Genomic DNA, 18,851 nt, shown 5'->3' on the forward strand with positions numbered 1-18,851 from the left:
GCCTTACTATTAAGGATAACTCGAGTTAGGAAGTTATCTTTTAAAATATTACTACTAGAAATCTCTATATACATCAAAGTTAAGATGGCTAAAATCTCAAATAAAGTCTATAAATTCATAATCACGAAAAAAGGTACCTCTCATAAGGTTACAATATGTTTTCTTTTGTACTTTTTATATATACCATAAATAAGTTATTCCTGACAGCTACAGAAAGGACATATTGCATGCAAAACGACCGCAAAATAAAAGTCCGGTATGAACAAACCATTACATGTCTCTGGCTTGATTCTGTGGTTGCTATTTGCATAATTGGTAATTGGTAATTGGAGTAACTTGCGTGCAGGAACAACCACAGAACAGAGTCTTCTGTGACTTGTGTTTATCTAAGTTATCTCTCTTAATGACTTGAGAAAAATTCCATTTTGAAGTAAAAGTAAAATATGGGAAAAGAAAAGGTTTTCCAACTTGACTCCCTCATATTTTAACCCTTACTTCTTATCACTTGACAGAGGCCAAGAAGCCATAAAAGAAGGCGATCTTTTCATTATGATAGATTTCTGCTATTCTATGGTATAAACATCACATTTCCCCCTAGTAGAAGCTGCATAAGGGAAAAATCTCATCAGTAGTACACTGGGACAACCCATGTGTGATCATAACATTTGCCCAGTTGTATACAAAATCTAGAAGCCATGAAAAATAAAAGCAAAACCTAATTTTACGTGTGGTGAGCACTGCAACTATTCTCCTATTTCTCCCGGCACCTGGATGAAGCAAAGAAGGACATTCACATAAATGTAAAATACCTGGTACAGAATCCATTTTCCCTACAGCTCCCGAAGGGCACTGCCACACTCTGTCTGGGAAACTCTTGTCTAACTATAGCTGGCAGGCTCCAGCACTGGGAGCTGTCGGCAACTGCGGCAGGAGAGAAGGCCAGCAAGATCTGTTTCTGAAGCAGGGATGCGTCCAGCGCTGACTGACTGATGTCAGGCATTAAGTCCCAGCAAGGAAGGGAGCTGGATTTCACAGGAGGCTGCTCACCACCTGGGCAAATGCTGAAAGTAGCGCTGTCTGGAACATGAAAATACTGAAGAAAGAAAAGACAGTGCAGAGAGAGCACAGTTACTACAGTCCTACAGAGAAGCTAAAGTTTTTAAAGCACAGCTTCTGAGAAACCATAACATATATTCTCAGGAGGTGGCCAGGTGGGGGACATGGGAATATTAGAAATCCTGTTCCCATGAGAAAGCTCTAATGAGACAATTACAAGGAGCAAGAAGAACAGGGTCGGCTTTTCTAGGCATAATGAAACATGATAAAACTGGTGTGATTTCAAAGGCGAGGCAAAGTTCTCAATACCCCCAGGTATTGCAAAGGAAAGGCCATGCCATGTGGTAGCAATGTTGTTTGTTGGGAGGGAGTCCTCCTAGAGAGGTGTGGCTGGCCTGAAAGGGTGGCACCCCGGGGGACCTTGGGCAGAAGAGATCGGAATGAGATACAGAAGGGTAAACTGGGGGCTCAGAAGACAAATTTTTTTGAAGGCTCATCCTGAGGGAGCAGGAAACTCTGATCTCCAACCCTCTGCTGGAATTCCACATGGTTTCTGGCACATTAGAGAGTCTCAGGATTGTAGACATAAAAAGGACCTTTAGAGATAATTTATTTGGCCCTCCTCTTTCACAGCTGAGGAAGCTGCTTCCCAGAGTGCAGATGATTTGTCCAGCATCGCAAAGCCAGTGTGTGGCAAAGCCTAGCCAGAAGCCAGGCTTCCTCCTTCGCTCTTGGCTGTTTCTCCCACTGTCCCAGACAGTCTCCCTGAGAGGGTAGGGATTACCATGTCTTTGAACAATTCCCACACCTGCCCGAAGCAGGGTCAGGGTTGAAAAAGGGGGCCCCCTCAGCTGCAGAAAGAATGGGGGCCTCCCCCTTCTCTCAAGGAGCCCACTGTGATGCTGGTGTTGAGGTGCTGGCAATGCTCCTTTCCTGAGTGCCCAGCCTTTTTACTCACATTACCTCATTTAACCTTCACCCCAAACCTGCAACGAATGCAAAATTATGCCCCTCTTCAGATGAGGAAGTGTCAGTGTTGAAAACCCTGACACAATGCCTCAGGAAGCCCTAGGGTGGGGAGAAGCAGGAAAATTATCAGGGCTCATGCTGGTTCTTTCCTCAAATCCTCGCCTACAGTGCAATTACTGTTGACCTCTACTACCCACCAGGGTACTTCTGGTCACCTATTTATTTTATCAATACTTCAGCGAACCAAGATGAAATTCTATTATTCTGACATTTTTATAAATACTATAATGCACTGTAGGCTTAGAAGAATAAGACTTTCATCCTAGTGTATTGCTCTAATGTAATTTTTAGGAGCTGAAAGTAAGGGCTAATAATAAATTCAGATGAAAGTAAAGAAAAATAATACTTTTCTATATGATGGTTTCAATAGCGTAAAACAATAGCATACCACTTAGCATATTCTGTTTTCAAACCCTTTTAAAATATCTCCTTACTCTCTTAAAATTAAACTGTTCATCTGAACTGTATAAAGAACTGAATAAAAAAATCCTTCTTGGATTCATTTTCCGCGTATTCTGCCATAGAGACGTTAACATAAATGAGCTGGTACATTTTCACATTTCCTCTCCTCGTGGACACAGAGCTCAGTGCTCCCAGATCTGGGGCTCCGTTGGGGCTGAGCCTTCACACACGGCTCCTCCAGGCACGGTGGCCTGCGAGGCAGATGTTCTTTTCCAGGAGCCTCGGAGCCAGGCCTCAGGCCCGCTTCCCGCCGGTGGGGCCTTGTGTTAGTGAGCGCTGGCAGAGAGCGCTGCAGCCTCGGGGCAGACGGGGCCGGCAGCACCCAGCTGCCAGCGGGTCCCGATCTCCTGATTGGTAGGACGTCTCCTCATTAATTACCTTGGAAGTGCTCACCATGGCGTCCATGGTTTTAATGAAAGCAAAAATAAATGAATCTGTACCTGTATTCAGTGTTAGCTTTTGGTTTGTTCCAGGTTAAAAAAAAGTTCATACCAATTATTATTGATTTATGAAAACTTAGACAAAACAATCATCTGTGAATTGCTTACCTCCTTTCCAGAGTGGGGTCTGGCGATAGATAACTGTGGTTTATAAAATATCTGATACGGTGTATTATTGATTATTGTGGTCTTGTCTTCAACCTGAATAATTTGTATGCCTTGCTGTACCATGGAGGAAATGCAGAACTGGCATAACTGCAGGACAATTGAGGAAAGAGTAATTTTAAAAATATTATATGGGTGTTGTATGAAAGGAGAGAAGGTTAGCACTCCCCTTGACAAGGATGGAAGAAGCACATAAGGTTAAGGCACTGCCACCTACTCGTGGCATCTAACCACTGTTTTTTTGTTTATTCTGCCCAATCTTTAGAGTATTTTGACTCACCAATCATGTATTTCATCAATTAATTAATGAAAATATTAACAACTTCTAAACAACAGAACATAATACATAAATTCAAATTAAATCTGATACTTAAGTGGGTGCTTCCAAAGGGAGAAAAATATATTATATAGCATATAAAAACCTCTTGATTATTTTTAAAAGTCATTTTATCCATTGGTTTGCCCAGGACAGTATCAATTTTATCTTCTGTTCCAGAGGATTTAGTAGCGTTCCCTTTCAGTCTCAAAACTGCCTTGGTCCCTAAAAAGGGTCACTATTTACTCTTCAACAGGGTGCTTTAGCAAACCGGTTACTTTTCCTGCTATTGTATAGTGACAGAGACTTGTTTTCAAGCTATTAAACCAATTCCCTCACAAAATATTTATTTATAAAGCACTTATACATAAACAGATGCCACTTATCCTTTTCAACATAAAGAACTCAATCCGGCATTCCCCTTCTCCTCCTCATGCTCATCCTAGCAGCTATCTCACTGAATGTGTACCTGCACCAAGGGGAGTTCTGAGAACTTAAATAATGATGACGATGATGAAGAAAATAGTAACAGCTGACCCTCATATATTGCTTTCTTGTGCTCCACCTGTTGAAAGTACTTTATGCATATGAATTCACAGAATGCTCACTACACCCACATGGGGTAGCTACTATATTATCCCCATTTTACAGAAGAGAAAAAACAAGGCACAAAGAGGTAAGCAACTTGCCCAAGGTCACAAAGATAAAGAGGGTCTAAGGGCTGGAATTAGAAACCATGCAGACTGGCTCCCCGGTGCTGCTCTTAACCATGGAGTGTATCATCTCATCGTCCAATCATCTCATCGTCCTATCATCTCATCGTCCTATCATCTCATCGTCCTATCATCTCATCGTCCTATCATCTCATCATCCTATCACGTTGTATGAGGAACTGATGCTCAGAGAAGATATTACTTGCCTAAAGATATCCATCTAGCAAGTGGTAATGTCAAGACAGAAGTTCTCAGAGTGTGGTCTGGGAACCCTTGGAGGAGATGGTCTTTGAGATTCTTTCAGGGGGGGCCCAAGGTCAAAACTAATTTTAAAATAATAATAAGGTGCTATTTGTCTTTTTCACTCTAATTTTCACAGGAGCGTACAGTGGAGTTTTCCAGAGGCTATATGACATATGATGTCATCATGCTCATGGCTAATGAAATGTATGATTGTGAATTCTTGTGTTTAAAATTTTCTCTGTTTTAATTTCTAATTTGATAAATATCAAATAGATATAATCCACATAAACAAAAGGTTTTTGGAGGTCCTCGGTATTTTTTAAGAGTGTAAAGGGGTCCAAAGACTAAAAAGTTTGAGAATCACTACTAGAGAATAATGAGATATAAATATAATAATATTATATTTTCCAACAGTTCATTCATTCCTTCACTAACATTTATTCGCACTTGCTGTGGCCACTTTGCGAGGTGCTGGAGGTACTAGGTGTTTGACTGCATATCATAACTTTTTTTCCAGGTTTTGATGGTAGTTCTCAACTTACAACTATTCAACTTTGGGTGATTCACGTTTACAGCTCTTTGCCATTTACACCCGTGTTACAGTATTTTGGCTGGCAGAGCATAAACATGTGTTGCCCAGACAACTTTGAGGAAATGGATACCAGCCTTGAATACTGAAGACCTACTACTTTGTATCAGAGAAATTTATTTTTAAAAAGTCACCAAATGACCCTAACTTTTCTCAAGAGGCTCTTTGAAGATGCCTGTCAAAATCTAGCTTCTCCCCAGAGAAAGGTCATTCTGAATTATACTACTCTGATGAAGCATCCCTTCTTTTTCAGATTTGGGACAGCTAAAATAACGAAGATATCATTAAGTACAGCATGAGATTTCTACACGGTACACTATGATACTTACTTCATACATACAGTTTAATGTGATTTGTTACTATATTATTCAGCTTAACTGGTTTTCATATACAACTTTAGAAAATATTCATGTTGAAAAGCACATACCACTTATATTTAGTTAAATAACTTTTTTTTTCTTTTTTTGTATTCATCTTCATAAACATGGGTACCAGTCCGCTGTTCAATAATACAACTCCACATCATTTTGCTCAGGATGCCCTTTCCAGAAATATAAGCTTTGCTGCAGGAGCCTTTGTCCTTTCACTCAATACTCAAAATGTTAGCAGCTCTACCTCCTGCTCTAAAACAAGGAGGCCAAGTACAACTTGTGGATATTTTGGAATAAGTTCACTTTTTTCCCCTACATACAATAAATCAAGTGACTGCTGAGTGTTCTGAAATAGAGTGGTTATTGGATAAACTATGTGACACAGCTTTTATCACTAGTAAAGGAAAAAAAAAAAACGACTGTAAAACAGAGAGGTCTAAGAAATCACGTTACACTGTTAAAAATTGTTTGGAACAAGTAATACCAAAAAGGGATTAAAAAAGAAAAGGGTAGGCTCATTTTAAACAGGTTGAGGGGATGGCATGCTATCCCCCAAGCCACACAGACTTTTATCGACTTTGATCCTACCTTCTGATGTCCTGGGAAAGCACCAAGTCTTATTTCGGCAGCAACAAACCCTTCTTCGTCCAATGACACAACTTCACCATTACCTCCATCTTTCCACTTTGGAGATGTCAGGTTATGGACCAGTTTAATTGCTACTGACTTGTGCACAGTGTTTGTATTTGCCCAGTATATTCCAATTTGAAAAGCTTCCTGGAAAAGTAATGCCTCAATTATAAAGTATTTTTATTAAGTTTGATATTTTTACCTCAATTCGTAGGAATTTTTTATATTATGTACTAGGCCTACTTAGGCAACCAAATCCCTTTTTTTTGTAATGGCAACATACATTTTATTTTAGTTCCCAGTGCTTTCTCTGAATCACAATGGAATTCATATTTATGGAAGGAGGGAAAAAAACATCAATCTAAACTGTGACTACCCTATATACCAAAGGCTTAAAAACTGAAGGTTTCATTTCATTTGACAAAAGAATAATATGCAACACTACGTACATGTAGGTCAACATTCCAATTCCTTAAGGTAACATCATATGATTGTTTAAAAAAAAAAAAGGAAAAATGCAATTGAGTAAAGATGTTTATAAACCAGAGTTCAAAAGAAAAAAAGAAAAAAAAAGGACTCTCAAATTATTCCCTATCAGGAAAACATTTTATTTAGAAATTCCTTGTACTCTATTTTCTTACAGATTTATGTGCCTTCTTGAACTGGGCTAGCCTTATCAAGAAAGTTCTCCTGTAATGGAATATAAAATCTTCCTATGAAATTCTGTTTTACAATTAAGTTTTTCTTCCCTTGTTATTAATGATTCTATGCTGTTATCACTAATGGGGGGCATCCATGATTATGGACAGGCAAGTCCACTTATAAAGGAAAAGGGGCCTTGACAAAAATAGCTGTTCAGAAATCTTTAATTCTTATCCATCTTGCACATCTCTGAGAGTTTCTGTAAGAACCACAAAAATATCTAGGGCGTGGGTTAGCAGAGAATATGGCTCTATGTTCTTAACATATCCTGAGTAGGCAAATCCTAATACTTGTCAAACATCCTATATGCAATGGAAATGAGAATGTAACTAGTACAAGTTATCAAATTTAATGATAACTCAAGCATGAATACTGCTGATGGGGGGAAAAAAAAAAAAAGACATCTGAGATGTCTTTGAATATCAAAGAACATTCCATACCCCTTACATATGCGTCTAGGAGGACAGTTTTCCACAACTGATTGATTCTGTTAAGAACATAAATGCAACCTCAGAATAAAAGCTGGTTGTTGAAAGGAAAGAATTCCTATTAGTTTAAAGAAAAAAGTTATAGTACCTGAAAATTAGGAGGGATAATAATTTTGCCAGCAGGAACCTGTAGAACAATCTTCTCTCCCTCAAACAGCCAGAGGTCCCACTTGGACTGATTGATGAGCAGGGCCCAGGGTAGCAGCTCTATCAACAAGGTCCTCACATATGGCTTCCAGGCTGACAGCTTCACTCGCATTGGGCTGTCCCACTGGCTCAGCTGCTCATTCCTGTGCCAAATACCACATCCAAGAGACTCAATGAAACATGATGACTTCAGGATTCATGAAATGTGTTTAAGGATTCCAGACACACAATGCTCCTGTATGACACCTCTTCACACCAGAGTCATGCAATGCTAAATTTGCATCCAGGAGAAAGAAACTTTTCATGCAATTATGTTCGAGATTAAGAATGAAGCAATCTACAGAATACATCTACTAGGTGATAAAAGGTCAGAATCTGACAGATAGGTGCAAACATCCTCTGTTTTAAAATGTTTTTATGGTATCTAAGATTTTTGTGAATGGTCATTTATTTCTTAATATTGAGAAGTGTTTGTAGAAAAAGACTGCTAGAGAACATTACCTGTCAGAGTCCTTTTTATTATAGGGCCATGTGGGTTGAAGGGACTTTTCTGACCCATAGAATTCGTCAAGGGTCTGAGTAACTGTGCCTCCGGGGTGTATCTTAGTGGCTATTTGCTTAATGAGGGATGTTGAGATGGGAACAGCACAATGTGAAGGATCATCTTCTTCTCTAGGAAATGGAAAGAAAACACAAGAATGATTATCAGATGTATTATAAACCAATATTTTTTTTGGTGAGAGTGAGTCAATTTTTTGGTGCTTTAGGGATGATGACACAGTTTGGGGAATTATCTGGGCTGTGGCCTTTCCTCCCCAGTGCTTGGGTGGAGATCTCTTGTTCCTCTACAGAAATTATGTGTCAATTAAATTTTCTGATCATCCCTCTTATTTATATCTAAAGGGGCTGAATTTTATCTTAAACTGTAGAAGAGAATAAGAGAATACTAGGCAGGGCAATTTAAAAATAACATTCTCATAAGATAAGAAATCATACAAAAAACTCTATCCTCCCTTACCCCCTCAGTAGGACAAAGTTACTTTTCTACTGAATCTCTCTTAAGAAAATGTAAGGACTTTCCCAGTACCTTGCTTGAAATGTTAGGTGATGTACAAGGTCAGGTTCTATGTTTTGCAGTGGTTTTTCCTGTCCTTTTCCTGGAATAATTTGTGTTTCACTCAATCCCAGACTTCTTTTCTCCAAATGTATGATAATGGGGTCTGGAAGATGACTCCTCATGATAAAAAGAGGGCTGAACACAATCTATAAAAATAAAAGGACAGAACAACTTTCATATTTGCTTTGTTGCAGTATTCCAGCTGTTTGACGCTGAAACAAACTTGTAATAAATCTCTTCCCTGGGTCACTCTGACCTTAATTTATTTCAGAACAGGAAAGGTCAGAGTCATATGCCATATTTTAGGATTAGAAAGCACTTACCATTCGTTGTTGCACTTGAGAGCTGGGTTCTAAAGTCAAAACTGTGCACCAGACATAAATAATAGAACTGTTTGAAGATGGCACCTGCACATGAGATAGAAAACGGTTCTATTAAATACTAAACAGTTTACTAATTAATCAAAATAAGGCACAGATATAATATCCATTTGGAGGATACAAAAAGTTTAAAGTTACAGAAAAAAGCCGTTTAAAAACAAAGAATAAGCAAAAACAGACTTCATTATGGCATAAAGTGAATGTGCAGTGAGTCAATGGGGCCAATTCTTTCCATAAAGATGAAGGGATTTGTATGTGGAGAGACTGATATAAGAGCGAGTGGGAGAACAAAAGAGAGGATTTGTCCTTTATGGGAATGAAAGTGATGATGGTGGAGATTGAGAAAGAGATAAAAAAGTAGCAGATCATCATAAAGCTTCTCAAGTGGGGAGGACACCCTTTATTCCCTCCCGTCCCTCCAAAGCCCTTGTGCATCAGAATCTTTTTCAAGATATAAATCATCTCCATCTGGGAGGGGTAGAGTCTTGGCTATGAGAACTACTGGAACTGATACAAACGTGTTGTCGTGGGATGGGGACAAAAAAGTTTGAGAAATAATATCAAAGCCTTTTTATATTATTTCAGGCCTCCCCTCTTCTGTATATAGCATTTATTAATAAATTAAGTGCTGTACTGAATAAAGAACATAATGAGAAATTTCAAATTTTAAAGCTGCTCTATTCTGGATTGTACTACTTCTCATACCTGAATGACAACACTATATTCAGGGGTCTTGGATTCCAGACACACGTCTCTTGACCAATCTTCATCTCCTTTGGCCTTCACACACAACTCGGTCAGTTCGCTGTCTTCTAGTATGTACGAAGGCAATTTCTGTTTGGCTGTGAGGCAGTCAAAATGTTCTCGAACCACAGCTTGTCCATCTTGACCAATGTAATGCTGAACGACTTTTAGTTCTATGCTTTGAGACAAGTAACTACAGATAATCTGTCTTCCACAGATGATAATCTGAAAGACAATCAATCAATCCATCAATCAATAAGACTTCATCAATTGGAAATACAGGGAAACCTTGGAGATACTGCAGGTTTGGTTCCAGATCAACACAATATAGCAAATATTGCAACAAAGGGAGTCAGATGAATTTTTTGGTTTCCCAGTGCATATGAAGGTTATGTTTACACTATACTGTAATCTATTAAGTATTCAAAGCATTATGTCTAAAAACATTTAAATATCTTAACTAAAAAATTTTTTTTGCTAAAAAATGCTAACCATCATCTGAGTCTTCGGCGAGTTGTAATCTTTTTGCAATAGTAACTTCAAAGGTCACTGATCACAGATCACCGTAACAAAGATAATAATAAATGAAAACGTTTGAAATATTGCGAGAACTAGCAAAATGTGACACAGAGACACGAAGCAAGCCAATGCTGTTGGATTGCTTGATGCAGGGTTGCCACAAACTTTCAACTGATGAAAATGTAGTATCTGCAAAACTCAATAGAGCAAAGCACAATAAAACAAGGTATGCCTTGTTCAGACAGAGTAAACTATGCTGATTTTAATGGAAAGAAAATGAAATCGTTAGCTTATTTAGAGAGTACAAGAAGAAGAAGAGGCTTCCAAGAAGAGAAGGGACTTTGCTTTGGTCATGTTGAGTTTGCAGTATTCAAAGGACAGACATGTAGGCAGGATCCATGCCCAGCTACAGATGCTGGTCATGTGCTTGAGAGTGAAGGTGGGATTGGAGATGGAAGACTTGTGAAATTAAAGCCTCACAAATGTGTGCGGACAGGAAGACAGTTTACCTGGAAAAGAGGGTGGAGGCTCAAACCCAGTAACTGACCAAGACTTTAGGTACAGACTCAGGGTGAGAAGCCAGAGAAGGGACGGAGGAGTGTCAGGAGAAAGCAGGGCTGCTGAAGCCATGAGAGAAGAGACTGACTGGAGGTGGTGGTTGATGGTATCAAACAATGTAGCAGTCAAAAAGGAAGGGGACTGGAAACAAGACTTCAGCTCTCATAGCTGAGATAACAATTGTGATCAATTTATTCCCTGAGGCTGATTTCCAAGGGTTTATTGCACTCTTATGCAATACGAAATCTCTGTATAAACTGATAATACAAACAACTTTTAACTCAGAAGCCTAATTATATTTTATCTTATTCAGGTTTTTCTTACAGCGTAGAAGCATTATCTTTATAAAACACACAGAATTATCCATTAAACCCATGTATTATTTAACTTTTCATCCAGCTAAGAGTATAGTTCAGAGCAGGCATTAAGAAATGTCTCTTAAATTGGTGGAAATTGAAAAGATAACACAAAATTTACTCCTATGCAGTGAATACTTTTAGAAAGCAAATCCTGTGTAATATGAATTTTCACCATGATTGAGGAAGATAGGACTGTCACATACTGTTTTCCTTATTCGTAATATTTTTCCAGGTTATAAAATATATGCTAAGTCATACATGTATAGCATGTATGTCTAAGGATATGATGGTTAATTTTATGTGTCAACTTGAATGGGCCATGGGGTGCACAGATATTTTACTCAAACATTACTCTGGGTGTGTCTGTGAAGGTGTTTCTAGATGAGACTAACATTTGAATTGGTAGACTGACTAAAGCAGACTGCTCTTCTGAACGTGGGTGGGCCTTATCATATCAACTGAAGACCTGAAAGAACAAAGAGCCTGAGTAAGAGGGAACTCCTCCTGCCTCACTGCTTGAGCTGGACACTGGTCTTTTCCAGCCTTTGGACTGGAACTACACATCAGCTCTTCTGGTGTTCCAACTTGCAGATGGCAGATCTTAGGGCTTCTCGGCCTCCATAATCGTGTGAGCCAATTTATAATAAATCTCTCCCTCCCTTTCTCTATGTACATATATATACATATATATGTATATGTGTGTGTGTACACACACACACCCTACTGGTTCTGGTTTTTTTTTTTTGGAGAACCGTGACTAATACAAAGTATTTTCACAAATTATCTTTTATTCTCACAGCAACTGTTCCTGGTGAATTTAAGGTTCCTGCTTTGTCGCAGAAGAATTTGGAGATGAAGTGATAGGTAAGAAGTGGACTTATTTGGAGAGAAACACACTCACAGACAGAGTGTGGGCCATCTCTGAAGGCGAGAGAGCTTCAAAATGTGGCGTGGTTAGTTTTTATAGGCTGGGTAATTTCACAGGCTAATGAGTGGGAGGATTATTCCAACTGTTTTGGGGAAGGGGTGGGGATTTCCAGGAATTGGGCCACCGCCCACTTTTTGACCTTTTATGGTTGGCCTCAGAACTGTCATGGTGCTTGTAGGTGTGTCATTTAGCACGCTAACGTATCACAATGAGTTGTATAATGAGGCTCAAGGTCTACTAGAAGTCGAATCTTCTGCCACCTTGGACCCAGTCGGTTCTAACCAGTCTTTGTCATGTCCTATAGCTATGTCATTCTTTTAAAGGTTGTGCCCTGCCCCCTTCCCTCCTGTTTCACAACCACATAAAACAGGCGCTACAATGACTCCTCATCTTAACAAGGAAAAAAAGAGAAGCACAGAGATGTTGAATAACTTTTCTGATGTTACCCAGATGGTCTGGCCCAGAGTCTGTGTTGATCACCATCCTGACTGTCTGTATCTCATAAAATTAATACCTACTAATTAAGAAAACAGAAACAACATAAAGAGAATAAAGGTTGCCCATCACAAGGTAAATGTGGCAGAAACCAGTGGTTCCATTCCAAATAGCTGGTCCCTCCTTTTCCTTTGCTGTTAAAATCACTGATTTGGTCTAGGTCTCAAAAAGCAGCACAGTAGTCAGGGAAGGTGGACACCTCCCATGACCCCCATTGGCTGTATCACAGTTGGTACAAGCTAATCGTGGTAATTCCATTACCTCTTTGCTAATGATTACTTTAGGGGTGAACATGGAGCTCTGCTTTGGCGAACAATATAAAAAGGGAAGGCTGCTAAAAGGTTCTGGGAAAGATTTTACTCTTTGATAATAAGGGAGACAATTTGAGAAGGGAAAACTCTCCTTTTTTTTTCTGCCATGGAAGATGTTAGGAGAGGATATAACTTTTGCAGCCATCTTGAGGTCAGGAAGGCAAATTCAAGAGGACGGCAGAGAAGCAGATAACAGTACTGAGTTGCTTAATTAACTAACCGACATGGAGTCTGCCTTCTTCCTTTTTGTTACGTGAGATAATAAACATAAAATAGGAACAATAATAGTATCTGCCTCATTAGCTTGCTATGAAGATTAAAAACCCTACTTTGTAACTTCAAGCTGAAAGCATCCTAATTGATACATTTTCCTATGTCATTAGGAGTACTTTGTGACTATCATTTTAAACAAAACTATTATTTACACAAAAAAATGTGAACAACTATGAACTATTATTTACCCCAAGCAAATCTGCTAGATTGACAGACCAAACATTAAAGTCACTGTTGTTTCAACTTGCATTATTTGAATAGTGAGGTTTAGCATTTTCTTAAACATTTATTTTCCAACTATCTACTCCTTTGAATTTTCTTTAGAAGGAACACATCTGTAAAAACCAAGCTATGCTTAACTGTTACATTTCCCCTAGATACTCTGGACATTATAATCTTTTAAAACAATATTTTCAAAATAACAAACATGGAAGTCCACTGAACTATGAGTTCTAAACTAGCACACAAGATTTTCTCTAGCATATGTAGGCTAGACACTCATGATAAGCCTTATGACGCCATAGCATTGCCCAACTTTGAATAAACAATAGAAAGCTCTGAGGCGGTATTTAACTCTGTTCTTATTCCGATGTGTCCAGGCCTGGCAACGTGTGCTCACTGCTCTTGTTTCAGAACCTTTGGGCCCCATGAGATTTAGGAGAGAATTTGGCTGTCTCTCACAGAAACCACAGAATCTCCGCAACCATCTGGGACTCGCTTTGTTTAAAGACAAAGATCCTCTTGGTGGGTTTTTATAGTTTCATTTTGAACCAAAAAGCCTGTTAAATAGGCTTTCAAATTTGATAAAAAGAAAACCCTTAAAAGTGGCCAGGGAGGGAAGGCTACTTAGATGAAGGAAAATCCAAAATGGCTGCCGCTTGGCGTGGTGCGCTCTCACGGCTGCTCCCTCCAGGGTTCAGTGAGAGCCGTGCCTGCTTTTCTTCAAAGTGGCAACACTTACAGTGCCGTTATTTTGAAAATTATGGTTAGAATTTCAAGATTAATTTATCAGTTGAAGACAGCTACTTAATTTTTTTTAATGTAGGGTTTCTCTTTAATACACATTTCCAGGTTTCACACTAATTCCCCTCTTTCCCCAAAGCCACAAAGATGTGTATTGAAGATTTCCACATATGATTTTACTTAGCAGGTTTCAGAACTCTTATTAGATCAGTGCCAAGAAGAATAGCGATATTAAAGAATAACTCCAGAGCACCAGATGCACTGGAAAATGATATCTTAACCATGATTAAAAGTGTATGTATAAAGATACAAATATATATATACATACATTCATGTGTACATTTAGGTTTTTAGAGTGGTAAAGCTTTCCTCAATGAAGGGATGGAAAACACGGAAGCAAATACATGTGCGTGAGTAGTTGTATAATGTACAAAGTCCCTGAGAAATTTTATGTGTGGTCAGTTTTCACTGAATTGGGGAAATGAGAGGGGTACAGGAAAGGCAGGGTACAGGTAACCAAACGTCATTGTTCAGGCAAGCTTTAGCCAATTCTCCATTGTCCAGTGGTGTATTAATGCAGTTAAGGTACATCAGGGAGCTGCACACACCCTCCTCCCCAAATGGGGCTTCATAATTAGGCAGCTGCGGTTTACTGCAAATTTCCAGGCCCAGGCGGGGTAGAAGGAAAGAAGCGAAGATGTGAGGGAGGCAGGAATCCATGAAGTTCTTCTGGAAGCTTGGTTCCTATCTTCCTAACTTGGCCAACTGAGGAAATCCTGTCTCTGACGTACTTTAACTAGCGCTAATCTGAATGTTAGTTAATCTACCCTGACCATAAAAAAAAATCCAATTTAAAAAGAAATAATACATTTTTGTGTGTGTGTGTGTGTGTGTGAGAGAGAGAGAGACAGAGAAAGAGAGACAGACAGACAGAGAGGGGGAGAGAGAGAGAGGGAGGGAGAGAGGGGAAAGGCAGAAAAACACTGACTAGAAAGGTTTTTTACAATGTTGATGCATGCAACAGTTGGTTTGAGGTTGGCATGGTGGTCTGCTGAACCTCGTATTACCTGGGTTCAGTATAACCCACTTTCCATTTGCTTCATTCTAGGTTAAACGAATTGCTGTTTCTGTGTTCTAATTTTCCCTGCTCTGCTAAGTTTTTTAAAAATTTTATTTATTTATTTTATACGGTGGGTTCTTATTAGTTATCTATTTTATACATATTAGTGTACACATGTCAATCCCAATCTCCCAATTCATCCCACCACCGCCCCCCCCACCCCCTGCCGATGCTTTCCCCCCCTTGGTGTCCATACTCTGCTAAGTCTTTTTAATGGCCCCAATATAGAGCTCAATCTCATTTGATGATGACAAGAAATGCTACAACTCAAAATATAAGTTATATGTGTATGTACCTTCCATGATAGTGGGAATGTAAAATGGACTTTCCCAGTTCCTGTGGGAGAAGAAGACACTTCCTCTCAAAAAGGTAAATGCGATGCAAGGGCTGGTTATGCTTCCATTATCGCTCTCCAAAGAATCCTTTCCTGTTTGGCTAGATTTGACTTTTTTTTTTAAAGAGTATTTATTATAAATGAGGTAGAAGCAGAGAAAAGTGTGAGAGGCATTCCCCGCAGAAAAGGATTATTAACATTTACCAGTACAAATAACATTTGGAAAAGTTCTGAAATGTGACTTGGCACCAGATGCCTTAAAATCTGTATATTTGACATTAACAGAGAGAGTGATTAAAAGAACTCCTTAAACTTTCAATGTATGGAAATTTTTTTTAGTTCTGATTTGAACCCCTCATAAATATTTAAGATTTAAAAAATGCTAATGGTTTGAAAAACTCAGGAAATCAGCAGAAGTTTTAGGACAAATATATATTTAATTATTTAAAAGGTTAGTGTAGCCCCAACAAGACTCTGGTGAGACAAAACGATGAATTTTGTCTAAGAAATAAAGTACATCTTTTTAATTTGGGAATGTGCATCAAGCACCACAAAAACATTCATATCCTTTGTGCAGGTAATTAAATTTTATAGCAATTTATTTTAAGGACAGACTCAGAAATTTGGACATATATTTATACACAAAGCTATGTATTTAAGGATCTATTATAGTAACCAATTGGAAATTAACTAAATGCCCAACAACAAGGAAATGTCTACATGGGGTTTGATACACCATATGGTAAATCACTATGCAACCATTAAAGGGATAACTTCAGGAATTTTAAATAACATGAGAAAATAAGCATTATATAATGTTAAGGGAAGAAAACAAGTTGAAAAACTGTAATTACAATCAGAGTTCAAGTTGGTTAAAAAATTTCTGCATAGAAAAAAAGAGTAGAAAAAATACACCAAATTAATAATAGAATATATTTTTTGGTTGGTAGATTTATGGGTAATTTTAGTTTTCTTCATTAGGCTTTTCTGTGTTTCCAGATATACTTTATAATAGTTAACATAAAAATAACACTGTGAACTAGTATTTATTGGGTGCTTTCTTTTACAAAAGGAATATGAAGCATAGAAAGGTTAAGAAATGTGCCTAAGGTCATATAGTTAATAAGTACTAGGACTGAGAAATCTTTTCCAATCAGAAAAAAAGTAGGTAAAGTTTTGTGAGAATTAAAAAAAATAATGTGTTTTACATGACCGACTTTTTGGGCTTATGATATACTGTTGCAATAGTATCTGCTCAGGTACACTGTATGTATTAATTTATCCCTGAAATTTAATATCATTTTGTGAAAGTAGATAAATCTATGGCAAGAATGAGGCATTAACATAGCAACACAAAAAAGTCCAACCAGCATTACTCATGCCTGGGAATATTTCATTATTGTAATTGTAACTAAAATTTATTGGATTATGACAATGGGCCAGGCACTGTTGTAAGCACTGTACATATAGAAACTCATTTAATTCTCATACTTAGTTCATGAGGGAAGGCACTATTATTACTAGTCCCATTTTAGAAAAGCGATTCACAAAGGTTAGATAACTTGCTGATGATCACGCAGCTAGCAAGGTTGCCTGTGATCTTAACCACCAAGGACATTCCTTGAAAAGATTTCTCCACGGAAGGACCCTGCCTTTCCACTGACTGGTAAATGTTCTAGCATCCACATGCCAAAGACTTGAATGAACTGGGAAACTTCAGACCAGAGCTATGGTGGTCAAAGCACCTGAGAACTTGTTAGAAATACAAATTATCATGCTATACCCAAGAGCTGTTGAATCTGGAACTCTGGGGGTGGGACCCAGCAATCTGTGTTTTAAGAAGCCCTCGAGGGGATTCTGATATACACTCAAGTTTGAAAACCACTAGCCTAGAGGGAAAGAAACTAAGGGGAAATATTCTACCTCTTCTCATGTTTTTGGAGGGCTGTAACATAGAGGAGAGGTAACAAGTTGTGTGCTTTTTGCATATGCCTCACAAGTTCTGAGGAATGGTAAAAACTGGCTGAATGGTGACAGATTTTGGGTCAAAATTAGGAAAGAATTTCATTAACTGCTGGAAGTAACCAACAATGGGAAGGGCTGATGTGTGAGAGAATGAGACTCTCATCGTTTGGAGTATTCAAACAGATGCTGTATGACCTTTTCTCAGGCATGCTGGTGAATGGGAAGGTAGACAAGGCATTCTTGAGAGACCATGAGTGACAGAATCAGAAAACCAGTGTGTATTGGGCAGATATTTGCTGAGAGCATATCCATGTAAGAGAGCTCTAAGGGCAGATAGGAGAGACACTTCTGGTTCTTATGACTTTCCAGCTCAAAGCCCACACTAGCCACACTGGTCCCCTCATGAGTCCTTGGGTAAGACACATTTGTCCCATATTTGTATCTTTATTTATCCTATACTGCTGACTTGGAATGCCCTCTCTTAATCTAAATTTGACATGTTTTGTAAAGCCCAGCTCAAGTCAAATCTTCTTAGTGAAACCTCTAAATTCCTTTCACACTTACTGTCAGTCGTACACATTGTTGGGTTTACATAAATTTACATTTTATGAGCAAAGACTGTGTTACATACTTAGTGTCTTTCATTTTTCTCTGTTCTACAGGGGGCAATCAACAAATACTTGGAGGAATGGTCAGTTGACTGGGAAGACTCTTCCATGCTTCTTGTCTGAGACTCCTCTGCTATAGGTTTCTTTTCACTTCTGTTGCCCACCATAATGAGAACATGAAGTCCAGCTCCCTGATTAGGTGCAGGCCAAGAATGTATATGGTATAGGTCCTACTGTTCACCTCACCAGTTGCTTCCTGCCTGCCCCTGGCATACAGCAATGGAGTAGCCCCAGGTGCTCAATATGGAAAGCTCCCTTTTTCCTTTTCTAGGGACTGAGTGCTGTCTCTATCACGTCCTCAGTTCACATAAGCTCTGGATAGACTGTTACAATCCAGATGCAGATGTATATGTTAAAACTCTTATGACAAATCCAGTTATTATGTGTGCAGTGAAGCCAGTTTTCAGATTTTAATACTTCCTTTTTTTCTTTCTACTCTTGTCATATGCTCCATGCTTGAAAAACATCTTTTAAACCACATTTTCACATCTTAAGAACACAAAAAAGTGTCAGATACTTTTTTTTCCCTTTGCAGTCTTAGAACTTCAAAAACAGCCAAAAGGAAGTTTTATAAAATATATAAAAATATGTGCTGAGAGCTGAAGTTTTATATGCCAAGAGTTAGACTGCAGTGAATTTTTACTGCAGTTAATATTAACTCCTAGGAAAAGAAAGCTTGCTGGAGACCCAGGCCCACTCTGTCATGGGAGAGAATCACGACACTTGCACGCAGGTTATTCTTACATGTATGAGAATCAACTCCTGG

At 38.6% G+C, this 18,851-nt stretch overlaps 1 protein-coding gene and 1 pseudogene across 9 annotated transcripts in view; one reads left to right on the plus strand and one right to left on the minus strand.

Annotated features, from left to right (window-relative positions):
• Positions 1-18,851, minus strand: part of VPS13B (vacuolar protein sorting 13 homolog B) — a 766,991-nt gene that overhangs the window by 44,590 nt on the left and 703,550 nt on the right. For all 9 annotated transcript variants that reach the window (XM_059902238.1, XM_059902239.1, XM_059902241.1 and 6 more), the window contains exons 45-52: positions 9,554-9,817; positions 8,792-8,875; positions 8,439-8,614; positions 7,853-8,023; positions 7,293-7,494; positions 5,973-6,161; positions 3,096-3,242; positions 810-1,093 (exon numbers count right to left, since the gene is read on the minus strand). In XM_059902238.1, coding sequence (XP_059758221.1) covers positions 810-1,093; positions 3,096-3,242; positions 5,973-6,161; positions 7,293-7,494; positions 7,853-8,023; positions 8,439-8,614; positions 8,792-8,875; positions 9,554-9,817 — 1,517 coding nt within the window. The remainder of the gene's footprint in view (positions 1-809; positions 1,094-3,095; positions 3,243-5,972; positions 6,162-7,292; positions 7,495-7,852; positions 8,024-8,438; positions 8,615-8,791; positions 8,876-9,553; positions 9,818-18,851) is intronic.
• Positions 3,288-3,394, plus strand: LOC132352163 (U6atac minor spliceosomal RNA; annotated as a pseudogene).

The sequence above is a fragment of the Balaenoptera ricei genome, chromosome 17 (genome assembly GCF_028023285.1).
Source record: "Balaenoptera ricei isolate mBalRic1 chromosome 17, mBalRic1.hap2, whole genome shotgun sequence".
Lineage (NCBI taxonomy): Eukaryota > Metazoa > Chordata > Mammalia > Artiodactyla > Balaenopteridae > Balaenoptera > Balaenoptera ricei.